The sequence below is a fragment of the Vombatus ursinus genome, unplaced genomic scaffold (assembly GCF_900497805.2).
Source record: "Vombatus ursinus unplaced genomic scaffold, bare-nosed wombat genome assembly UNPS02014791.1, whole genome shotgun sequence".
Classification (NCBI taxonomy): Eukaryota; Metazoa; Chordata; class Mammalia; order Diprotodontia; family Vombatidae; genus Vombatus; species Vombatus ursinus.
Window position 1 is genome coordinate 18,132,317 of NW_020954569.1, and position 18,834 is coordinate 18,151,150.

At 35.9% G+C, this 18,834-nt stretch overlaps 1 protein-coding gene across 2 annotated transcripts in view; it reads left to right on the forward strand.

Annotated features, from left to right (window-relative positions):
• Positions 1–18,834, forward strand: part of CDH12 (cadherin 12) — a 390,052-nt gene that overhangs the window by 304,192 nt on the left and 67,026 nt on the right. For both annotated transcript variants that reach the window (XM_027868906.1, XM_027868907.1), the window contains one exon: positions 17,120–17,373. In XM_027868906.1, the coding sequence (XP_027724707.1) occupies positions 17,120–17,373 (254 nt within the window). The remainder of the gene's footprint in view (positions 1–17,119; positions 17,374–18,834) is intronic.

The window sequence follows — 18,834 nt, forward strand, 5'->3', positions numbered from 1 at the left end:
TCACAGAAATATGGAGAATATGATAATCCATTCCAATCATTGGCACACAGCAACAATTCATGCAGATTATATTTTTCAGCCTATGATCCTTTATATTCCTACGTGAAGTCACATAAACTTAAAACTTATTGTTCAACGGTGAGGAAGAAAATTCAAAACTATGGGAGCAGCTAGGTGGTGCAGTGGATAGAGCACAGACCCTGGAGTCGGGAGGACCTGTGCTCAAATCCGGCCTCAGACACTTGACACTTACTAGCTGTATGACTATGGGCAAGTCACTTAACTCGATTGCCTAGCAAAAGACAAAAACAAAACAAAAATCCAAATTGCATTAATGCTCCTACATAACCTAACCTTAAAATACCAGGCTCTTAGCTACATTAGCAGTTATTAAATGATATCTTTCAATTACCTGTGGAGCACAAAACCCTGGGCTAAGTAATGAGGGTGGGGGTGGGGAATCCATAGGTGGTTGTATCAAACATTGTTTCTGCCCTCAAGGGGTTTATTTTCTTTGTGGGAGATAAGGCATCAATAAGAATAGTGGACAGTGATGCTTAACGTGCCAAATAATTATAGTACAGAATAGAAAATTTGTTGAAATAACTATGGAAAAATGAAAAATGAATTTAATGTGCTATTCTGGAAAGCTAAAGAAGCTTTCTCCACCTCAGACATCCAGATAATGAAAATACTGACCCAAGAAAAGCAAGAAGTATACATACATGCATATGTTCATAGATACATCTATGTGCAATCATCTGTATGTGTAAATAATTTAGCTGGCAAGGTTACAGTCATCACACATAAGTAAGGATACATGATACAAAATCAGACTGAATAGCAGTTGCAGGTGGAAGATGGACTGCTCACAACTTCCTCTGTTTCTTCACAAGTCCTCATTGTCTCCTATATGGATCTCACAGAAGCCAGGATAAGGTGCAAGTCTGAAATGGTCAGGAGAGCCATGATCTCCCTCCCTGAAATTGTTTTTATCCCCAAATGCCAGATGCCATGTCAGACTATGGATTGTTCGTGCACTAGTCTATGTAAATTGTCATGTCTTTTTTATCTTTTCTAACCTTGTTTTTTCCCTGACTCTTTTCAATCCTGCTCTATTTTATAACCTTGTTTTCCAGCTTTCCCCCCTTAAATTATTTCTTTGACTTCTGACCTCAGGCAATTTTATCTACATTCAGCAATACTGGTTATTGGGCCTGGCCAAAGACCACCACATGTATATTAAAATAAGTTTAGTTCCGTCAAGTCAAAATCTTAACCAAGATGAAATACATTCCAAAACTATCCATACATGCATTCAGTGGCCTTTTGAAAAATCATTGTGGCTAATCAGCATGTCTGGAGCCACATTTATGCATTATGGAAAAAAAATATGTTTACCGCATTTGACGATAAGACTTGTTGCATAACATATTGATATTTTATTATATTAAAAAAGGTAAGTTTTCTTTTCATACCCTAGTGTCTTTTTGTACAAAATTGTTCTTTTTTCCCCCTGAACTCAATGGAGCTCAGCATTCATTATCGAGTAAACTAATTGGAGTTTCTTTTCAGCTTACCAAAATTCTAACCATCACCTTCTTTGAATCTGAGGCTTTTGTTGATTTCATACATCAGTTTCTTTTTTTTTTTAATACCATTTTGGTTAAATTTAGGATTGGGTTTGAAGTGTCAAGGTAGAATGGCATTTCTCTCCTTTCTGAGAAGGCTTTAATTTTGCCCCGATTCTTTAGAGTACATGATAAATATTCTCCATGCCTCCTCTTTCTTTCATCTCCCCCCCCACTTTCCTTTTTACTTTGTCTGTCTTTTTCTTCTTTCTTTCCTTCCTGATCTTCAAAGGGAGAAGGTGAACAGATGAAAAGAGTGATCAGGGATAGTTAGGAAGGAGAGGATGAAGGGAAAATTTTTCAGTTCTTTTTATTTTCTACTTCAAACCCACTTTATAAACATAAAGACAGTCTCCCTATCACTGTGTCACTCTGAGTTCAGAATAAAATTGTGAAACCTTACAAATCCCTCCAAGCCATTTGATATTGGGGGAAAATCTTTCATGCTGGCCTTTGTGTCACACTATACTGAGCCAAGTACAAATAATGGTTCCTATATGAAAATAATAGTCTATGTAACATAACAAATATATTTGAAAGATATACAGAGCAGAAAGTCGTTGTATTCTTCTTCTTCTTCTTCTTCTTCCTTTTCTTCTTCTTTTTGTAAATCAAGGCTGAAAATTAGAAGGTCAACCCCAAATAGAATAGTATATTAAAAATGTTTCCAATCAAACAATGCCAATCTTCCCTGTAGAGTTGAATGGAACATCCTAAGTATATTTTAAAGTGTTGACTTTCTGATATGGATTCATGAAACTAAAAGGCCAACTCAGGTGATAAAATATTCAATAGATCTAGATTCATATAGCCTAAAAGTGATATGCAAAATGAAAATATATTGCTGCCTATAAAGACACCGAAGTTCTCACACTGCTAATTGGCATCTTTGGGCAATTAAAACAGAATGACAGTCACTAAAGTTATAACCTAGTTTTCATATATAGCATTCCAGTTTTCCTATATAGCATTATGTCCTAAAGAATATCATATAGTTTCTCCTCAAATACTTATTTAAAATATTAAGAAATCATAGCATATTGAGAAAAGGTAGAATTTAGTCTTTTAAAAATGCTTATTCTATACTTATATATGAAAAAAGAACATTCTCATATACATAGCAGAACACGAAAAAGAAGATTCTATATGAAATCACAATCTTTATTTCACACTCCTTGCTTCCCCTTGTTTTGTTTTTTTCTAAAAGTCATAAATTTGACATTATTTTCAATTGACATTACTTTTAGTTGTACTTCTTTTTTGTATTTCTTTCTGACCTTTATTATGTTGTCTTCTATGAATTAAAAAAAAAAAAGATCATGCTTTTATTGGCATCACCACTGCTAACCTTCACTTCCCTTAGTTAATTAAGAGGAAATTAAAACAAAAAATGTTAAAAAAAATAAGCATAGCTGAGCATAATTAAGTCACAGAGGCTATGTGCAAATATATATATATATATTTATAGTCTCTGCACCTAATGTCTATCACTTTTCTCAGGAGGTGTTTGACATGCTTTATAATAATGTATTCTGTAAACTTATAGTTGGTCATTTAAATCTTCAGAATTGTCTTTCATAATGGTTTTTCTTATAATGTTGATTTCTTTGAATAGATTGTTTTTGTTGTTCTGCTCTGTTTAATCTGTATAAATTCATAAAACTTCAAATTCTCTGAAATCTTCTTAAGTCATTTTTAAGGTGCAATATCATTCAATTCCATTTGTTTACCACTGTGTTCAGCCATTCTCCATAGTCTAAGAAGCAGTCAAGGTATTCCCCCCCCCACCTTAGATTCTAGTTCTTTTCTTTTTGTCTTCCTCTTTTTATTCCCATTTCACAATAAGAAAGTTTGGTTTGTTTATAACCATTTCCTACTGGTATTATCCTCACTGTTAACTCCCCTCCACATCCTTACTTCTTTTTTCCCCTATTAAGTTTGATGTATTTCTATAATGATGTGCTTTGTTTAATTTTCTTTTGTCTGTTCCACGTTAGGTTAATCTGCAGGCTGCTTTTCCCATCCCTTCTCCAAAATTTGTATATTCTTCTCCTTTTTTTAGGGAAGACTGGCATCTCTGGTATGAGGGCTTGCCAACCCCTTTTCAGGCCTGCTCATCCACCTTTGGTGTCCACTTGTCACCTAACTCTTACCTGTGGCTCCAAGAAGCTGTAGCATGTGCAGCGATCACACCCCAGTAAAACCATCTAGGCAAACAAGCTAAACCATCTTGAGGGTGGTTATGTCTACCCCAAGCATGGGAAGACGTCCCCCACAGAAGGGGTGGATGGGAGCAATTTGTTCCAAGAGCCATGAAAGTAGCTGAAACAGGTACAACTTGTCAGACATTGAAGATGCCAAGGTCATGCTCTGCATCCTGGTGCAACTTGGTCAGACATTGAAGATGCCAAGGTCATGCTCTGCATCCTGGGCCATCACCACTTGTCTTGATTTTTGCCTTGCAACCAGATTTTGATGACTTTAAAAGAGGGAATGAGGCTGACGACTTTGTGTAACTGTGCCTCACTTAAAGCCAATTCACGCACAAGTCATCACCCTAGTGATGTCATTGGACTTCTTGAAAATGAAGGATGAACAACTACAATTCTTCTCATTACTCCATTTATGAGAAATAGTATGCTCTACTTCCTTCTTCCTTCTTGCACACTACTGTATTTCTTCATTTTCCCCTCACCTCCTTTTCCCCTCTTTAAACCCTCAGAACTGAACCAGTCTATCCCAAAGATATTTTTCCCCATTATCTAACTCACCCATTATCCTTTGAAAATATAAGGTTCTGAAGGAATACTTGTGTCTTCTCCTCCATTAGAACATTTGTAATATGTCATCATATAGTTCCTTCCAATTGTCCAAATGAATTTACCTTTCTAGGTTTCTCTGGATTCTTGTGTTTGAATTTCAAAGTTCCTACCCAGCTCTAGTCTTTTCATCAGAAATACTTGAAAGTCCCCTGTTCCCTTAAAAGTCCATTTCCCCTGTAGGATTATACTCATCTTGCAGTATTATATATTGCAGAGTAAGCTATTTTTGGTTTATACACTTTGCCTCCTGGAATATTGTATATCAAGCTCTCCTATTATTTTGTAGAGTGTTATCTTGATTGTTCTTCCTTCATACTTGAATTGCTTTTTTTCTAGATGCTTCCAGTGTTTTTTTTTTCTTTTTTTTTTTTTTTTGCCTATGCCCTTTGAGCTTAGAATTTTGACTATGAAATTCCTGAGACTTTTTCTTTGGGCATTTTCCTCAGGAGATGATCAGGATATTCTTTCTATCTTTACTTTGCCATTTAGTTCTAACAGATCTGGCAACTTTTCATTTACAATTTCTTGAAATAGAATGCCCAGGCTTTTCTTTCTTTCTTTTTTACTTATGGTTTTCAGGGAGTCCAAAGATTCTTAAATTACATTTCTTTGGCCTGTTTTCCATTTCACTTTTTTTGATATCACATCTAATATTTTCTTTGGTTTTCTTTTTTCATTTATTTTTTCATTTTGTTCTAATATTCTTGATGTTCATAGAGTCATTGATTCATCTTTGGTCTATTCTTGTTTTCAGGTATTCTTTTTCTTGGGTGGTGAGATTTGACTTATTTCTTCTAAGCTACCCATTTTCTTTCTAAATCACTCCTCTAGTACTTTTAAATAATTTACAACATTTTGCTTTATTTCTTCTTGATATTCATGTAGTCTTTGTGGGAAAATCCACTTTTCCCCTTCGACTCTCTCCTTCCAGATGTCTTAGCGTTAGATTGGCAACATACATACACACATCTATATATATATGTATGTAGGTCTGTATATACATATATATGAGTGTGTATGTATACACATATGCATACTTTTATAGTGGTAGGTGCTTTATTTGATGTACTCACTATTTTAGCTTTAGTCCAAGAATTGTAGCTTTGTGTAATGGCCAGGTTCTATTCCTCTTATGTATTTTTGCATAGGTTGATCAGTCATGCTTTGTCTTGCCCTAAGTACTCTGAATTTTTATTTTTGGGCCATCCCAGTTGCAACTCTGTAGTACCATGGTAATTATTACTGTACCAGCTGTTGGTTACTGCCATTCTATGGGACTTCTAAGCTCAACACTCTGGTAGCTTTCTGCCTTCTCTAGGTCTTATTCAGTGGAGTCCTCTGCTACTTCTGGGTACAAGGGCATTATAGGCTAGATGTATCCCATCTCTGGTCATGCTGGTGCTTCCTTTCCTTAAGGGTTGCTCTTTCTTATTGTCCATTGGCTTCTTTTGGCTAACTTTTTGTATAGTTCTGAGGAGGAAAATATCACTATGATTGTCACAATGAAACTGTAGTTTCTCATTTTATTTTATTTTTTTTATAACTGACTAATTTGGGGGAACTTAAGGATTTTACTGGAATACATATGGGGGAATTGAGTATCCTGCCTCTTGTTCAGGTGGTTATTTTGACAGGAAGTCCAAAAATAAAGAAAATATCCTGAATAAAAATTTGATATATATATATGTATATATCTTTTCTTTTTTACATAATCAGACTCTTTCAGTATCTTTCCTCATCCTTGCCTGCCAACCCATATAACAAATAATGTTTTTTAAAGGAAAGAAGAAAAGGAAAATGAAGAAAAAAGTCAGTAAAATCAATTATTAAACTGAAAAAGTCTGAAAAATATTTTATATACTATACCTGTGGACATCATACCTTTGCAAAGGATTGAGATGTGTGGCAGATAGAATCTGAAATGACTGAGGAAACCAAGGTTTCAGTTTCTGAGCATATTCATTTATTAAGCAGTGCATGTGCAGTGCATGCCCATTGCATGAAAAATCAGGACCAGGCTTCCTCAGCTTTGATACTGGACCCCAAATACAGAGGGAGACATATTTATACATTAAAAACAACTAATTGAGTAAGAACAATTAATTAAAATAAAACAATCAGAGCATAAAATTAGGTAATCTGATTTTCTAATTGGAGGAAAGATTAGGGGCTTTTTGAATTGGGAGGAGAAAGAATAGATATAATTCCCTGAAATTAGAAAAATAGATCTTCTACTTCTCCCAAGTGTCTGTCTTTAAACTAAGGAACATGGAAACAATAACTGATTGATCAGTATGGGGCCAGTTTTCAGATGAGATATATGAGTTGCTTGAGATATATAATCTCCTTCTATCTGTCTTCAGATCTGACTGAGTTTCTGGTCAACATAACCTTACTTAGGGGTCCCTAAGCAACAGGTAGAGGTAGTCCAGCTGCCCAGCCATGCAGGGTTAGGTTCAAACTTCTCACAGTTCTCATAATTGAATAAAGTTTTCACACAAGACAGAAATTGGACTAGACTCATAATTGAATAGAAAGGGAACTGAGTTAGATCCAGAATGGAGTCACAAGATGGAGTCAGTATGGTTCACTCATTTCCCACAATTCCTTCAGATGGGATGTTTTCCCATATCGGGAAGAAATAATTTTTCATTCTAAAGAAAAATTTTAACCTGCCATTAAAGTAAGAATGCACAAACATGTGTATGTGTTAATGCATACACATGTATATACATATTTATATACATATTTCCTATATGAAAACATCACACATGAAAAATAATGAACATTCCAAATGAATATTCCAAAGATATTCATAAAATATGTGTATATATGAAATCAATGTAAAGTATTTTATGTTTGTTTTAACTAAAGGTAACAGTATATCATGTAACAATCCAAATCAATTTGCTTTGTCGCACGGCCATCCAAAGAGAATTTTTGTTCTTTGTTTCCTTATTTTGTTTTGTTTTTGTATAGAATCTGCTTTATACCCTAGAATTACACTTGGGTTAAATTTGTCAGTAGAACTGCTTTTCTCCTTGAGATATTATCCAAAAAACTGAGTTTATATAAAAAGATTTGTTAACATAGCACCACTCTGTGGCTGATATTTGTATATCTACTAAGAACAATGCAAACAGGAAAGAGGTATATAGGTCATTCCATTAGATAGTCTACTCTGTTTTATAAAGTTAAAAAATATTATTAACATATTAATGTTTGGCTGCTTTAGTAGCATCAAAGAATTGCATATGGACATTAGGACTTCATAAATGTCAGTTATACATTTGAAAATTTATAGCATAAGTATTTTTAGCCAACATGAAGACTAAGTTAGATATGTCTCATGACAGACTTAACAGACTGAAAACAATTATTTCTTAACTATTGAAAAAGTAAATTGCTCCCAAAAGGCTTACTTTTTTATTCAAATATTTGTTCAGCTATTCAGTCATGTCCAGGACTTTGTGACCCCATATGGGGTTTTCTTGGCAAAAATTTTAGAATGGTTTACCATTTCTTTCTGTAATAGATTAGGGCAAACAGAGGTTTAGTAATTTGTCCAGGGTCACATAGCTAGTAAGTATATATATGAAAATTGACCAGCACTTATCATTTTCTATGGCTTTTCAAGGCCTGGACACATTTTTATTGGTGCTGTGGTGGTTCCGTAATTTTGATTGGAGTGTGTACTTCTTCTATTAGCACAAATTGCAACCCATGCCAGCCTTCTCAGCCTGTGAGACATTTATTTATGACTATCAATATAACTTCCATAGGACTTCTACTCAGAAATCACACCCTCTACAGCAGCATTCTTTTGTGTCTTTTAATGGAGTCTATCAATTATTTTTTACTCTCATTACCCAGAACTTCGCTGGTCAACTTCATTTTCCTTCCTTTCAAGTCCAAATGTCCATATGCAATTCTTCGATGCTGCTAAAGCAGCCAAATATTAATATGTTAATAATATTTTTAACTTTATAAAACAGAGTAGAATGTCTAATGTAAGGATCTATAAAATACCTTCTTTCCTGTTTGCATTGTTCTTAGTAGATATATAAATATCAGTTTGTTAAAACATGTCCTTGATGATGTCTTTTTACATCATGTTTTTTTTTTCTACACAAGTCATGAGGGTAGTAGATTACAGTGACTTAGATCCCAGAATGAACCTTTTCCTTGGCTTTTTGGGTTACCTGAAATTGTGAGTCTTTTGAGACTATGATGTTATATGATTCATATCTAGACTATCAAGGGGGCAATACCTGTTAAAAAGAAGAGTTTTGGTGGGCATCATCTCATCTCACACCTTGAGACCTAATTATGTTGTGATGTTTCATGTAATGTGAACAGTCTGTTCTTTGAATGGATTGATTTAAATGCATGTTATCTCTATTAAAGTCATTCCATTTTGGGAAAAACCCTTATGAAAATGTCAACATCCAAGATCATAAATTGTCCATTCTTATGAATGGTCACTTTAGGAAAAAAACCCCTAAAAATCTAAATTTGCATTTATGTGTATCCAAGTCCTATATCAGCAACTGTCATATCACTAATGTTGCCTTGGAATTGGAAATTTTATTATTTATTTTTCAAATTTTACAGAATTAATCCTGAGTCCCAGAATAAAGAACATTATAATGTTTTCTTTTGTTTTAACTAAACATTGACTTACGTATTGAAGTGAATACAAGATCATTTGAATTACTGTATCTATATAATTTTTAGTATATTCAGTTTTTTTTTTACTAAGGAATTTTGAATATATTACATTGCTCACATTTTATTAAAACAAAAAGTCCTTCTGTCTGTCAGATACCTAGGCAGCTAGGTCCCACAATGGATAGAATGCTGGACTTGGAAACAGGAAGCCAAAATTTCAAGTTCAAATCCTGCCTCAAACAATAACTACCTGTGTGAATCCAGGGGAGTAATTTAACTCATATGCCTCAGTTCCCTGTTTTCTAAAATGAGGTAAAAATAGCACTTACCTCAAAGAGCTATTGGGAGGATTAAATAAAAGAGTAGTTTGAAAACTTTAAAACACTATATAAATGCTATTATTATTATCATCATTACTTATGCATTCCAGGGAGGGTGATAATCACTTCAGTCCATGAAGATGCCTGGGCCTTAGCTGGAACTTATTGCCTTCTATTATCCCCTTCCTTCACTATCGCTCAACCCAATGTTAATTCAATATCAAGATAAAAGCAATATGAATAGGACAGGAAAAAGAAAACACATGCTTCTCTTTTTACAATATGAATTTATAACTACTTCTGACATCATGTTAGCACACAATTCCTATTTGTGGTTGTGATTGTGTGTATGGTTTGTCCTTTGTTCTCAAAAAGGACCATGACATCAAGGAAATGATGATATGAATTGCAATTGACTTTGATTTGAGTAAGGGAGGGCTGTGCAAAGTCACCAGCCTCAATTTTTCCTCCAGAGCCATCTGAGTCCAGTGGCCAGATACCCATCAGGATGACTGGAGGTGGCCCAAGATGCAATGGGAGACCTGGGCCCTTTTAAGCTAAGGTCTTTTCAGGTTCTCACTTTGAGTGTTTATGATCTTCTGAAAGAGTAGAAACAACTCTATTCCATGGAGAAAAAGGTGACTTATAGTAGACTATGGTGAAAAGTTTACTGATCCTCCTCTGTGTTTCCTTAGTTTCACATTTTCAGAAAGAATCATAGTCTATCAGTGTTGAAAAAAGATAAAGCCTAAAAACATATTATGATCTTAATTCTACTTTCTTAGTATCTTTTTACATTCCCTTCCCCACTCCCCAGCTTATATTTCTTCTCACGGAATATCTGTATAAATAGGTGGATTCTTTCTTTTTAATTTGTTTTTATCCCTGACTTTTACATTCACTCTATATCTGCAATGGGATGTTGAAAAATCTCATTAGAATGTGCAATCAGATAATTAAGTATTATTATCATTATTATTGTTACCACTCTAAATGTGGGATTTATAGTACATACAAGTAAACTGACAGTCAAACATGGCTGAATTTGACCACTCAACCTGTCAAATAATTTTGAAAAAAGTATGTGATATTCTCCTTTGCTTTCTGACCCCTCATCCATGCCTAGAAGGAATTCAAGCTCATATGGATTATTTATAAGAGATAGATCACTATATTCTGGATGTATATAACAGTGTTGGGATTTGCAAATCTAACTTTTAAGTAAAAGAGAGCTTTCCATTGAACCTTATCTTCTCCCTTCCAAGCCACTCAATTCAGGATAATTCAATATCAGGAAAAGATCAGAAATATGAACAAAATAATAAGTGGTACCAAACATACATTCTAAGAAATGTTTTATTCTGGGTTTTCCAAAGGTTAGGATATCTGGATAAAAGATTGAATGAATGTGACCAGAGGGGATAGGGTAAGGGAGGGAAATAAGAATTTGTATAGCACCTACTGTGATCCAGGCACTATGCTAAATGCTTTATAAACATTGCTTCATTTGATCATCACAAAAGCCCTATGAGGTAGGTGCTGTTATTATCCCCATTTGATAGTTAAGGAAACTGAGGCATATAGAGGTTAACTGACTTGCCCAAAGTTACACAGCTAATAAGTCTCTGAAGCCAGATTTGAATTAAAGTTTTCCTGATTCTTGGTCCAGCACTATCCACTAAAATAAGAACTGCCCTAGAATTATCTACTGTGCCATATAGATATTTCTAGAGCAGTTCTTATTTTAGCCATGGGTGGCTCTTTGTCTGAAGAAAGTCCAAGAATAAAGAACAGTTTGGGGACTATTGCTGTAGTTTGAAGTTAACTGACAATTTATTGGCAATTTTAAGAAGCCACTGCAATCAATCTATAATGCCCTTGAATCTTGGTACCTAGTATTTGGGGCACTTACAGGGTAGACAGGAACTGGATCTGTCATCAGCAGAAGCTGCCAGCTTCTGAACTAGTTTATGGAATACTAGCAGAAAAGAATTATTACTTGGGTTCAGTTCTACCTCCCTGCTTCCCCCTTATCTCCATTATTTTATAATGATCTGCCTCTACCACTCTGCTCATGATTTTGAGCTAGAGAAAAAAAATTCAAAAAAGTCTTACTCCATGTTTTTAATTTTGTAACACAACTCAGTAAATATATTTTCTTCTTCCTCTAGAGAAACATAGGAATAAAGAAAGGAATGACTAATTCTTATACAAAGTGACATACTTTGGGTCAATTCCAACCTCAAGGGATTTATCATCCCACTGCTTTAATTAATAGCCATCATATTTATCCATCTGTCTGCTCACTTGCTCAACATATATTTCTTGAATCCAGATCAGAGTATGGAAGATGACCATATAATAAGATTATAGATTGATAGATGGAAGGGACCTTTGTAGTCACCTAGTCCAATTTCCCCATTTTGCAGAAGAAGAAACTGAGGCAGAGGCAGACTAAGGTAGTTATGAAGCACTGATAGAGCATTGGACTTGGAGTCAAGGAGATCTGAGTTCTAATCCTATGTCAGAAACAGTCTAGCTATGTGTACAGGCTAGTCGGTTCCAGTTTCAGTTTCCTTAACTGTGAAATAGTGATAATAATAGCATCCCCCTCATAATATTGTCATAAGGATCAAATAAGATAACATTTGTAAAATGCTTTGCTGATCTTAAGGAACCAAAACAAATTATAAGTGATTTAGAATGTAAGCTTCTTTAGAATAGGGATTATTTTATTATTTGTATTTGTGTCCTCAGTACCTGCAACAGAGCCTGGCAAAATTAAAGGTGCTTAATAATGTTTATTAATTGAATTGATAGGCCAGTGTCACATGGGTGACAGGGGTAGAATTCAAACCTAGGTCCTACAATATCAAATCATGCCACTATATGACTCATTCCACTGTGCCGTATAGGTTCTGTTCCATTATGCTCTGTACAATTCCTGTCCTGAGCAGTTTGCAATCTAGTTAGGAAGACACAGTGCCCACATAGGAAGAGTTAAATCAAAATACTAGAAGCAAGCAACAATTCAAGAGAATCCATTATTTGATGTTTCCAGGAAGTATGTAATAAAATTTGAGGGACACATTTGAGGACCTAGGGGGCCACACATGACCTTGAAGCCTCAGGTTCCCCACCTCTATAACTAGATAGCTAGCTGTACTATTAAGGCTGCCTTCATACCATCATGGTATCTTCTAAACAGTCACATAGATTACAGATAAGCTAAGTGTGTTTAAGCTGATGAGTTTTGGATATGACATGCTACAGAGTTATATGGGTAATTAGTACTCTTCTCTTCTCTTAACCTTCTCATTCAACAGAATCCACACCAACCTCTTCATAACTTTCTCCAGTACAGCCATATCCTCCCATGCCTCAGAAGATTCTCCTTCCTCCATGCCCTTCCCCACATATCAGTTAACAAAGGCATGCTTGGCATACATTAGATCGAATTTGTGGTCTAGGTGAACTCAAGCCTCAGCAGTGGCTGTGATGTTGCATAACATGCACACAGACCTCTGTACCTTGGCCTGGTCACCACCAGGAACCACATTGGATGGCTAGTAATTGAGGCCAGCTTGAAGCCAAATGGGCACCAGCCCACAAACTAGATGCTATGCTTTGTCTTGTTGGTGGCGATAGCAGCATTGACATCTTGGTGAGGGGGACCATCACTACAACTGAGCAGGCAGCAAGCCATATATTTACTGTGGCGTGGGTCACATTTCATTATCTGGTTAGCAGGCTCAAAGTAAGCATTGATGATCTCTGCTAAAAAAAACTGCTCATGGTAGGCTTTCTCAGAAGAGATGACTAGGGCATATGTGGCTAGAGGGAAATGGATCTTGTCACCTGGCATCTATTCATCAGGCTGGATACCATGCCCTAGGCAGTACAACTCCCAGCAGGAATTGCCATTTTGGACACCAGCTTGACCAACATGGATAGAGATTCACTCATGCTCGGTGGTTGATGGATTAAGCAGTGTTTATGGCAGCAGGAGCAGGGATACTGGAGTTCTTCATATTTGGAGAGTTAGACATAATCTCAGAAAAAAATATTCTAAATAGGGTTTATGCTATTATAGTTCCTCAAAACTGATCTCTCTTCTAAAGGTCCTTATTTCTGTTTTGTGCACTACAATCTTTCCACTGGGGAAGCTAGGTGGTCCAGTGAATAGATAGCTGGACCTAGAGTTAGGAACACCTGAGTTCAACTCCAACCTCAGATTCTCATTAGATGTGTGACCCTAGTCAAGTCATTGAACCCTGTTTGCCTCAGTTTCTTCATCTGTAAAATGAGCTGGAAAGGGAAATGGGAAACCACTGTAGTATCTTTGTCATTTGTTGTTCTGGTCAAGATGAGGTGAGGAGGGAGGGGACATTGACTCCATCCCAAACCGACTTTCAAACAGTTCTATTCCAGGGACCTGGCTCAAGCTTCTCTACAACTAGGCTAACTTCTACAGAAATTCCTATTTCTTCACTGGCTTGATGTTTTATCCAAGCCCCTTATGGCATGGCTGATTCTTGTTCATCAGCCATAAAAAATTACCTGTGTGGCTTGTGTCCTTTGATTCAGACTACACCTACTTTACTCACTGAATTGATACAGTAGAGGCATCTAGGAATTGTTCACACACCCAGTTTAATCTCTATGGTTGATTTTGTAAATAAGACATATTCTCGCCTGCTAAAGGCTTTAGGGTATAGACCATCTTGTTAGTTGCATTAATTAGAGTGGAGGGCTATGAGAAACCAGTCCTGCATAATAATTTACTAAAGCTTCAATGAACATCTTTCATACCTATTCTTTTCTCTCTGGTTGCAGTCACCAACCTTTTCTCAGGCCCTCTTATCCAGACAATTACAACTTCCTAATTGATTTTCCTGCTTTCATTCTCTCCCATCATCAGTTTGTCTTCCACATAACTGACAAATTGACATTCCTAAAACATGGCTGCGACTTTATCGCTTCCAACTGCTTCTTGGATCAAATATAAGTTACTGTGTTCGGCATTTAGAGACCTCCATAACCCAACTCCCTACCTTTTCAGTCTCGCTTCATATTACTCCCCTTCATGCATTCTCTGTCATGATCAGCTGGTCTGCTAGCATTACCATCTTCTGCTCCTCCATCTTTGTACAGGCCTACCATACTGCTTGAGAGCCACTCCTACCAGAAGCCCTTCTTGATTTCCACCATCCTCTCCGAGTTGTTCATGTTCTCTACAACTTGAAATTATTTTTCTGTATAACTTATAATTATTATCCACATCAGGTTGTATCCCCCACTCATCCCCACACACCTCCTAGTGGAATATAAGTTCACTGAAGGCAGAGACAATTTTATTTCTGCCAATTTATCCCTATAACTTTTGTACAGAGCTTCAGACCATGTAGAAGCTTAAGAAATATTAAGTTAAATTGAATACAGAGATTGGGATTTGGTTAGGTAAACTTACATAGTCATGGACAAGGAATAAGCCATTTGGGAGTTGGGCACTGAGTTTTCTTGTTCTTCTTTAATTGCAATTGTGGAAAACAGGTAAAAATAGGGCTTAGCGTAAGCTTCTCAGAGCAACTCTGAAAAGAAAAAATAAGCTGTGGAAAAAAGAAGATGAAATGAGAATAGAGGGGGTAAAGATAGAGAAGAAGTCAGAAGGAAGGGAAAAAAAATGGATGTGGCACTGAGAAAGAACAGTGGAACCAAAGGAAACAGAGGGGATTTTCAAAAGCAACAATTCAGAGAGGAGAAACTATACATCCCTCTCTTCTTTGAAGCAATGGGAAATTATGGGTGTGTAATATTGCACATATGAAGTATTCCAAGTTAGGTTTGTTGAACTGCTTTATTTTCTTTTCTAAAACTCCTTGTTATAAGCATGAGTTGCTCATCAGCTAAGGAAGTGGGAACGAATAGATTCTGAAATGAAGGTAAGATGAAAACAAAAGTAACTATATATTTATGTATATAATTCATATTATATGTGATATAATATGATTATATAGAAATATCTGATATATTAATATACACATTATTTATATATGCAATAGTAATACAGTAATTATAAGAATTAAAAAATCAGAGACACTAATCGGCCCAAATATGTCTCCCTGTGATAAATTAGAAAAAAAAGCTTATTTTTTGACTAATCCAAGGAAAATTATTCTCTTAATTTGAATAGTTCCATAAGATCCTCTAAATTTTAAGATTATTATGGTAGTTGGTGAGGATTGTGCTATTTAATTTTTTTTCTTGGAAATATGTGTTTCAAAAAGGAGAAATGATGGCCCTTTTATTTCATCAGGCTTTGCGGAGAAGATGAACTGCCATGTTGAGACAGCAGTTAACATATCATATGAGCCACCCAAGTGGCAATTATCCCAGAAGCCTCAGACAACTGGCTACAAAGCGTTTCAATGTTCATTTTATAACACTTTGGCTTTTCTTAAATGATTAGAAGAGCCTTCATATTCTTCAAATCTGGTGTCAGACAATATTAGAAATCTAATTTAACCAGATGAGTACCTCAGCATATTAATTTTTTGAACATGTGTGTGTGTATGTGTGTGTGTGTATGTAGTATGACAGCTATCTGAATTATTGAGATGGACCTATCTATCCACCCACAGTAACATGACTTGCAACACATGTTCCTGGCTATGTACCCTTTTTAGAGAAATACTATTAAGAATCAATAAATCTGAGGATTAGTGCATTCTATATTTAAGATTTTACAATGATATTAATTCTACTCTCACTTTCAGTTATCAAGTTATATGATCTATAACCTGTTTAAATCCCACCTAGGCTATTCCAAATCTCTAGTCTGAAGGAGCTCAGCCCTTGCCATATATCATATAGATGTGGTATGTAGTTAAATTATATAATTATGTTACTGTAGTGATATAAAACTTGACAAAGTACACAACTCTATTCAACACCTTTATTTTTGTTGTTATTATAACTCCTCCCCCAACCTTTCAGGGCCTGGTTCCCTGGGGGAGGTGGAGCAGTTAGTGTTGGACTCCCTCCTGCCAGAGAACCTTAGTCAGTCCCCAGAAGCTTGCAGAAGAGCTATGTTACTATTACTTGAAATACCTACATCAGAATGAAAAAAAATCATGAAAAGTCCAGGGGAATAGATAATCAAGAGAAGTCAGAATAGGGAAAATAAACAAGCTAATCATGGCAATAACATTTACAAAAGTGAAGGAAAAATTGAATTGCTGATAACATTTAATTGTGGAATTTAAGATTTTTTTTTTTAAATATCAAGTATTTATTTACAAAATGAAATCTCTGTATTTGCTCATTGTAACTTTACGCCACTAGATGTCAGTGGTCACTAAGGAACGACTCTTCGGTATAGGTATCTCTTAACTAGCAACTTTTAACATAAAGCTGTAAGATTCATATGGTTAATACTGTCACATGTTCCTTTTCATTTGTACATGTTACATTAGCCCTTCAATAAATATGTATTTTTTTCTTTCTTTAATCTAAGTCTTTCCCCCTTTAATTAGCAATAGGAAATTAAACATAGCAATCTCTAGCATAGAAATCAAGAGATTAATCACACAAATTATAAGAACATTCCAAACGTATAGCTCACAGTTTTGCCATATTTTATGTTTTCCCCTCTTTTTGATTTTTCTTACTGCAGCCATTAGATTTTGAAACAAAAAAGGCATATACTTTCAAAGTAGAGGCTTCCAACCTTCATCTTGACCACCGCTTCCACTCAGTGGGTCCTTTTAAGGATACGGCGACTGTGAAGATAAGTGTGTTGGACGTGGATGAGCCTCCAGTGTTTAGCAAGCCCCTCTACACCATGGAGGTTTATGAAGACACTCCTGTGGGGACCATAATTGGAGCTGTCACTGCACAAGATCTTGATGTTGGCAGCAGTGCTATTAGGTAAGGATTTCTCCTTCTCTACTGCAGTCTAGAAACCATATTTGTTAATGAGACTGTCTTTTGAGGAAATCACTCATATGTATGAATACATTTTAAATACCTATGCTGATTTGTCGAAGTCATCAATAATCTCCTTGTTCCCTCCCATTACCTAAAGAAATATTTTGAAAAAACAAACAAGCAAACAAACAAATAGATATGCTTACTCCTGTGCAATTAATCACCATGGCAACCAAGTTTCCATGGTTGCTCAGGATGGGGAGAAGAGACACAGCCAAAGTCTTCCCTAGTATTAAGTTCCATAAAGCTGTGAGCAGATTGATGATGATGCCTTAGGGAGATAGTCAGCATCAGAAGGGGGTGGATCTGTCAGCAGACACAAAACCACACCTGAAACTCATGTATATATTTATAAAATAAGACCATAACTCCCCCACTGAAACCCAGTTATAACCAAGACTTTTCCCACTTGTCTCAAATACTATCTGTGTGAGTTCATTCCTACTTAACAGATTTTCCTTAATGTTTATTTATACTGAATTTCCTATTTGGAGAGGTCAAAGAGGAAAGGCATATAGTGTGATTTGCATTTTACCCCACACCCCCAAAGGTACATCTGTACCTGGAAGAAGCCAAGAAGACGTGTTGCTATGGTAATGGACCTAGTTCATTCCTCAATAGAGACCTCATCTCCTGACCACTCACACTATCCAGACCCCGCAGGACAGGAGAGTAGAGGGAAGAATTTGCCTTTCTCCCTCATCTTCCCTTCATTCCTTTCCCATTCCTAAATTGCCCAAGTCCCATGAGGCACCAGGGCTAGAAGAACCACATAGATACTCACATTGCTTGAATAAGCTGGAAGAAACACATTCTAATCCTTCTGATGAAATGGAAGACCTCCAGGCCTTAACACCTGTCGCTCTGTCCCTACATTCTTTGGGCTTCCCATTTACCCTGTCTATATGTACTCCACTCCATCTAAGACATTGTCATCCAATCTACTAGTGGGAAGCTAATGAACCCCAGTCCTGGCCATTTGCCTACATACACCCATAGAACTTCTGGATCTTTCCATCCGCCTTGAAACTGGGCTTGAATTTATGATTTCTCTTATTCAATTAGAGTGTAACCTTCTTGAAAATGGGTCCTGCCATGCACATCCACACACCTATACACAAACACAGATACATATATATTTATACACACATACATATACACAAACATATACATTTATGCTTAATTTTACATCCATTGTTTAGGAAAATGCTTGGTACGTAATCATCATTTAATAAATGCTTTTTCATTCATTCATCATGGAAACAGCTTATAAAATATAAACAAAGTCCTCCTGAGATTTCATGTCATAGGGCAAAATGGATAATAGCAACAGGAACCACTGGTAAGCAGAATACTGAGTGTAGGGTTGTTTTTACCAAGGATTTCTAGAGAACATTTGCC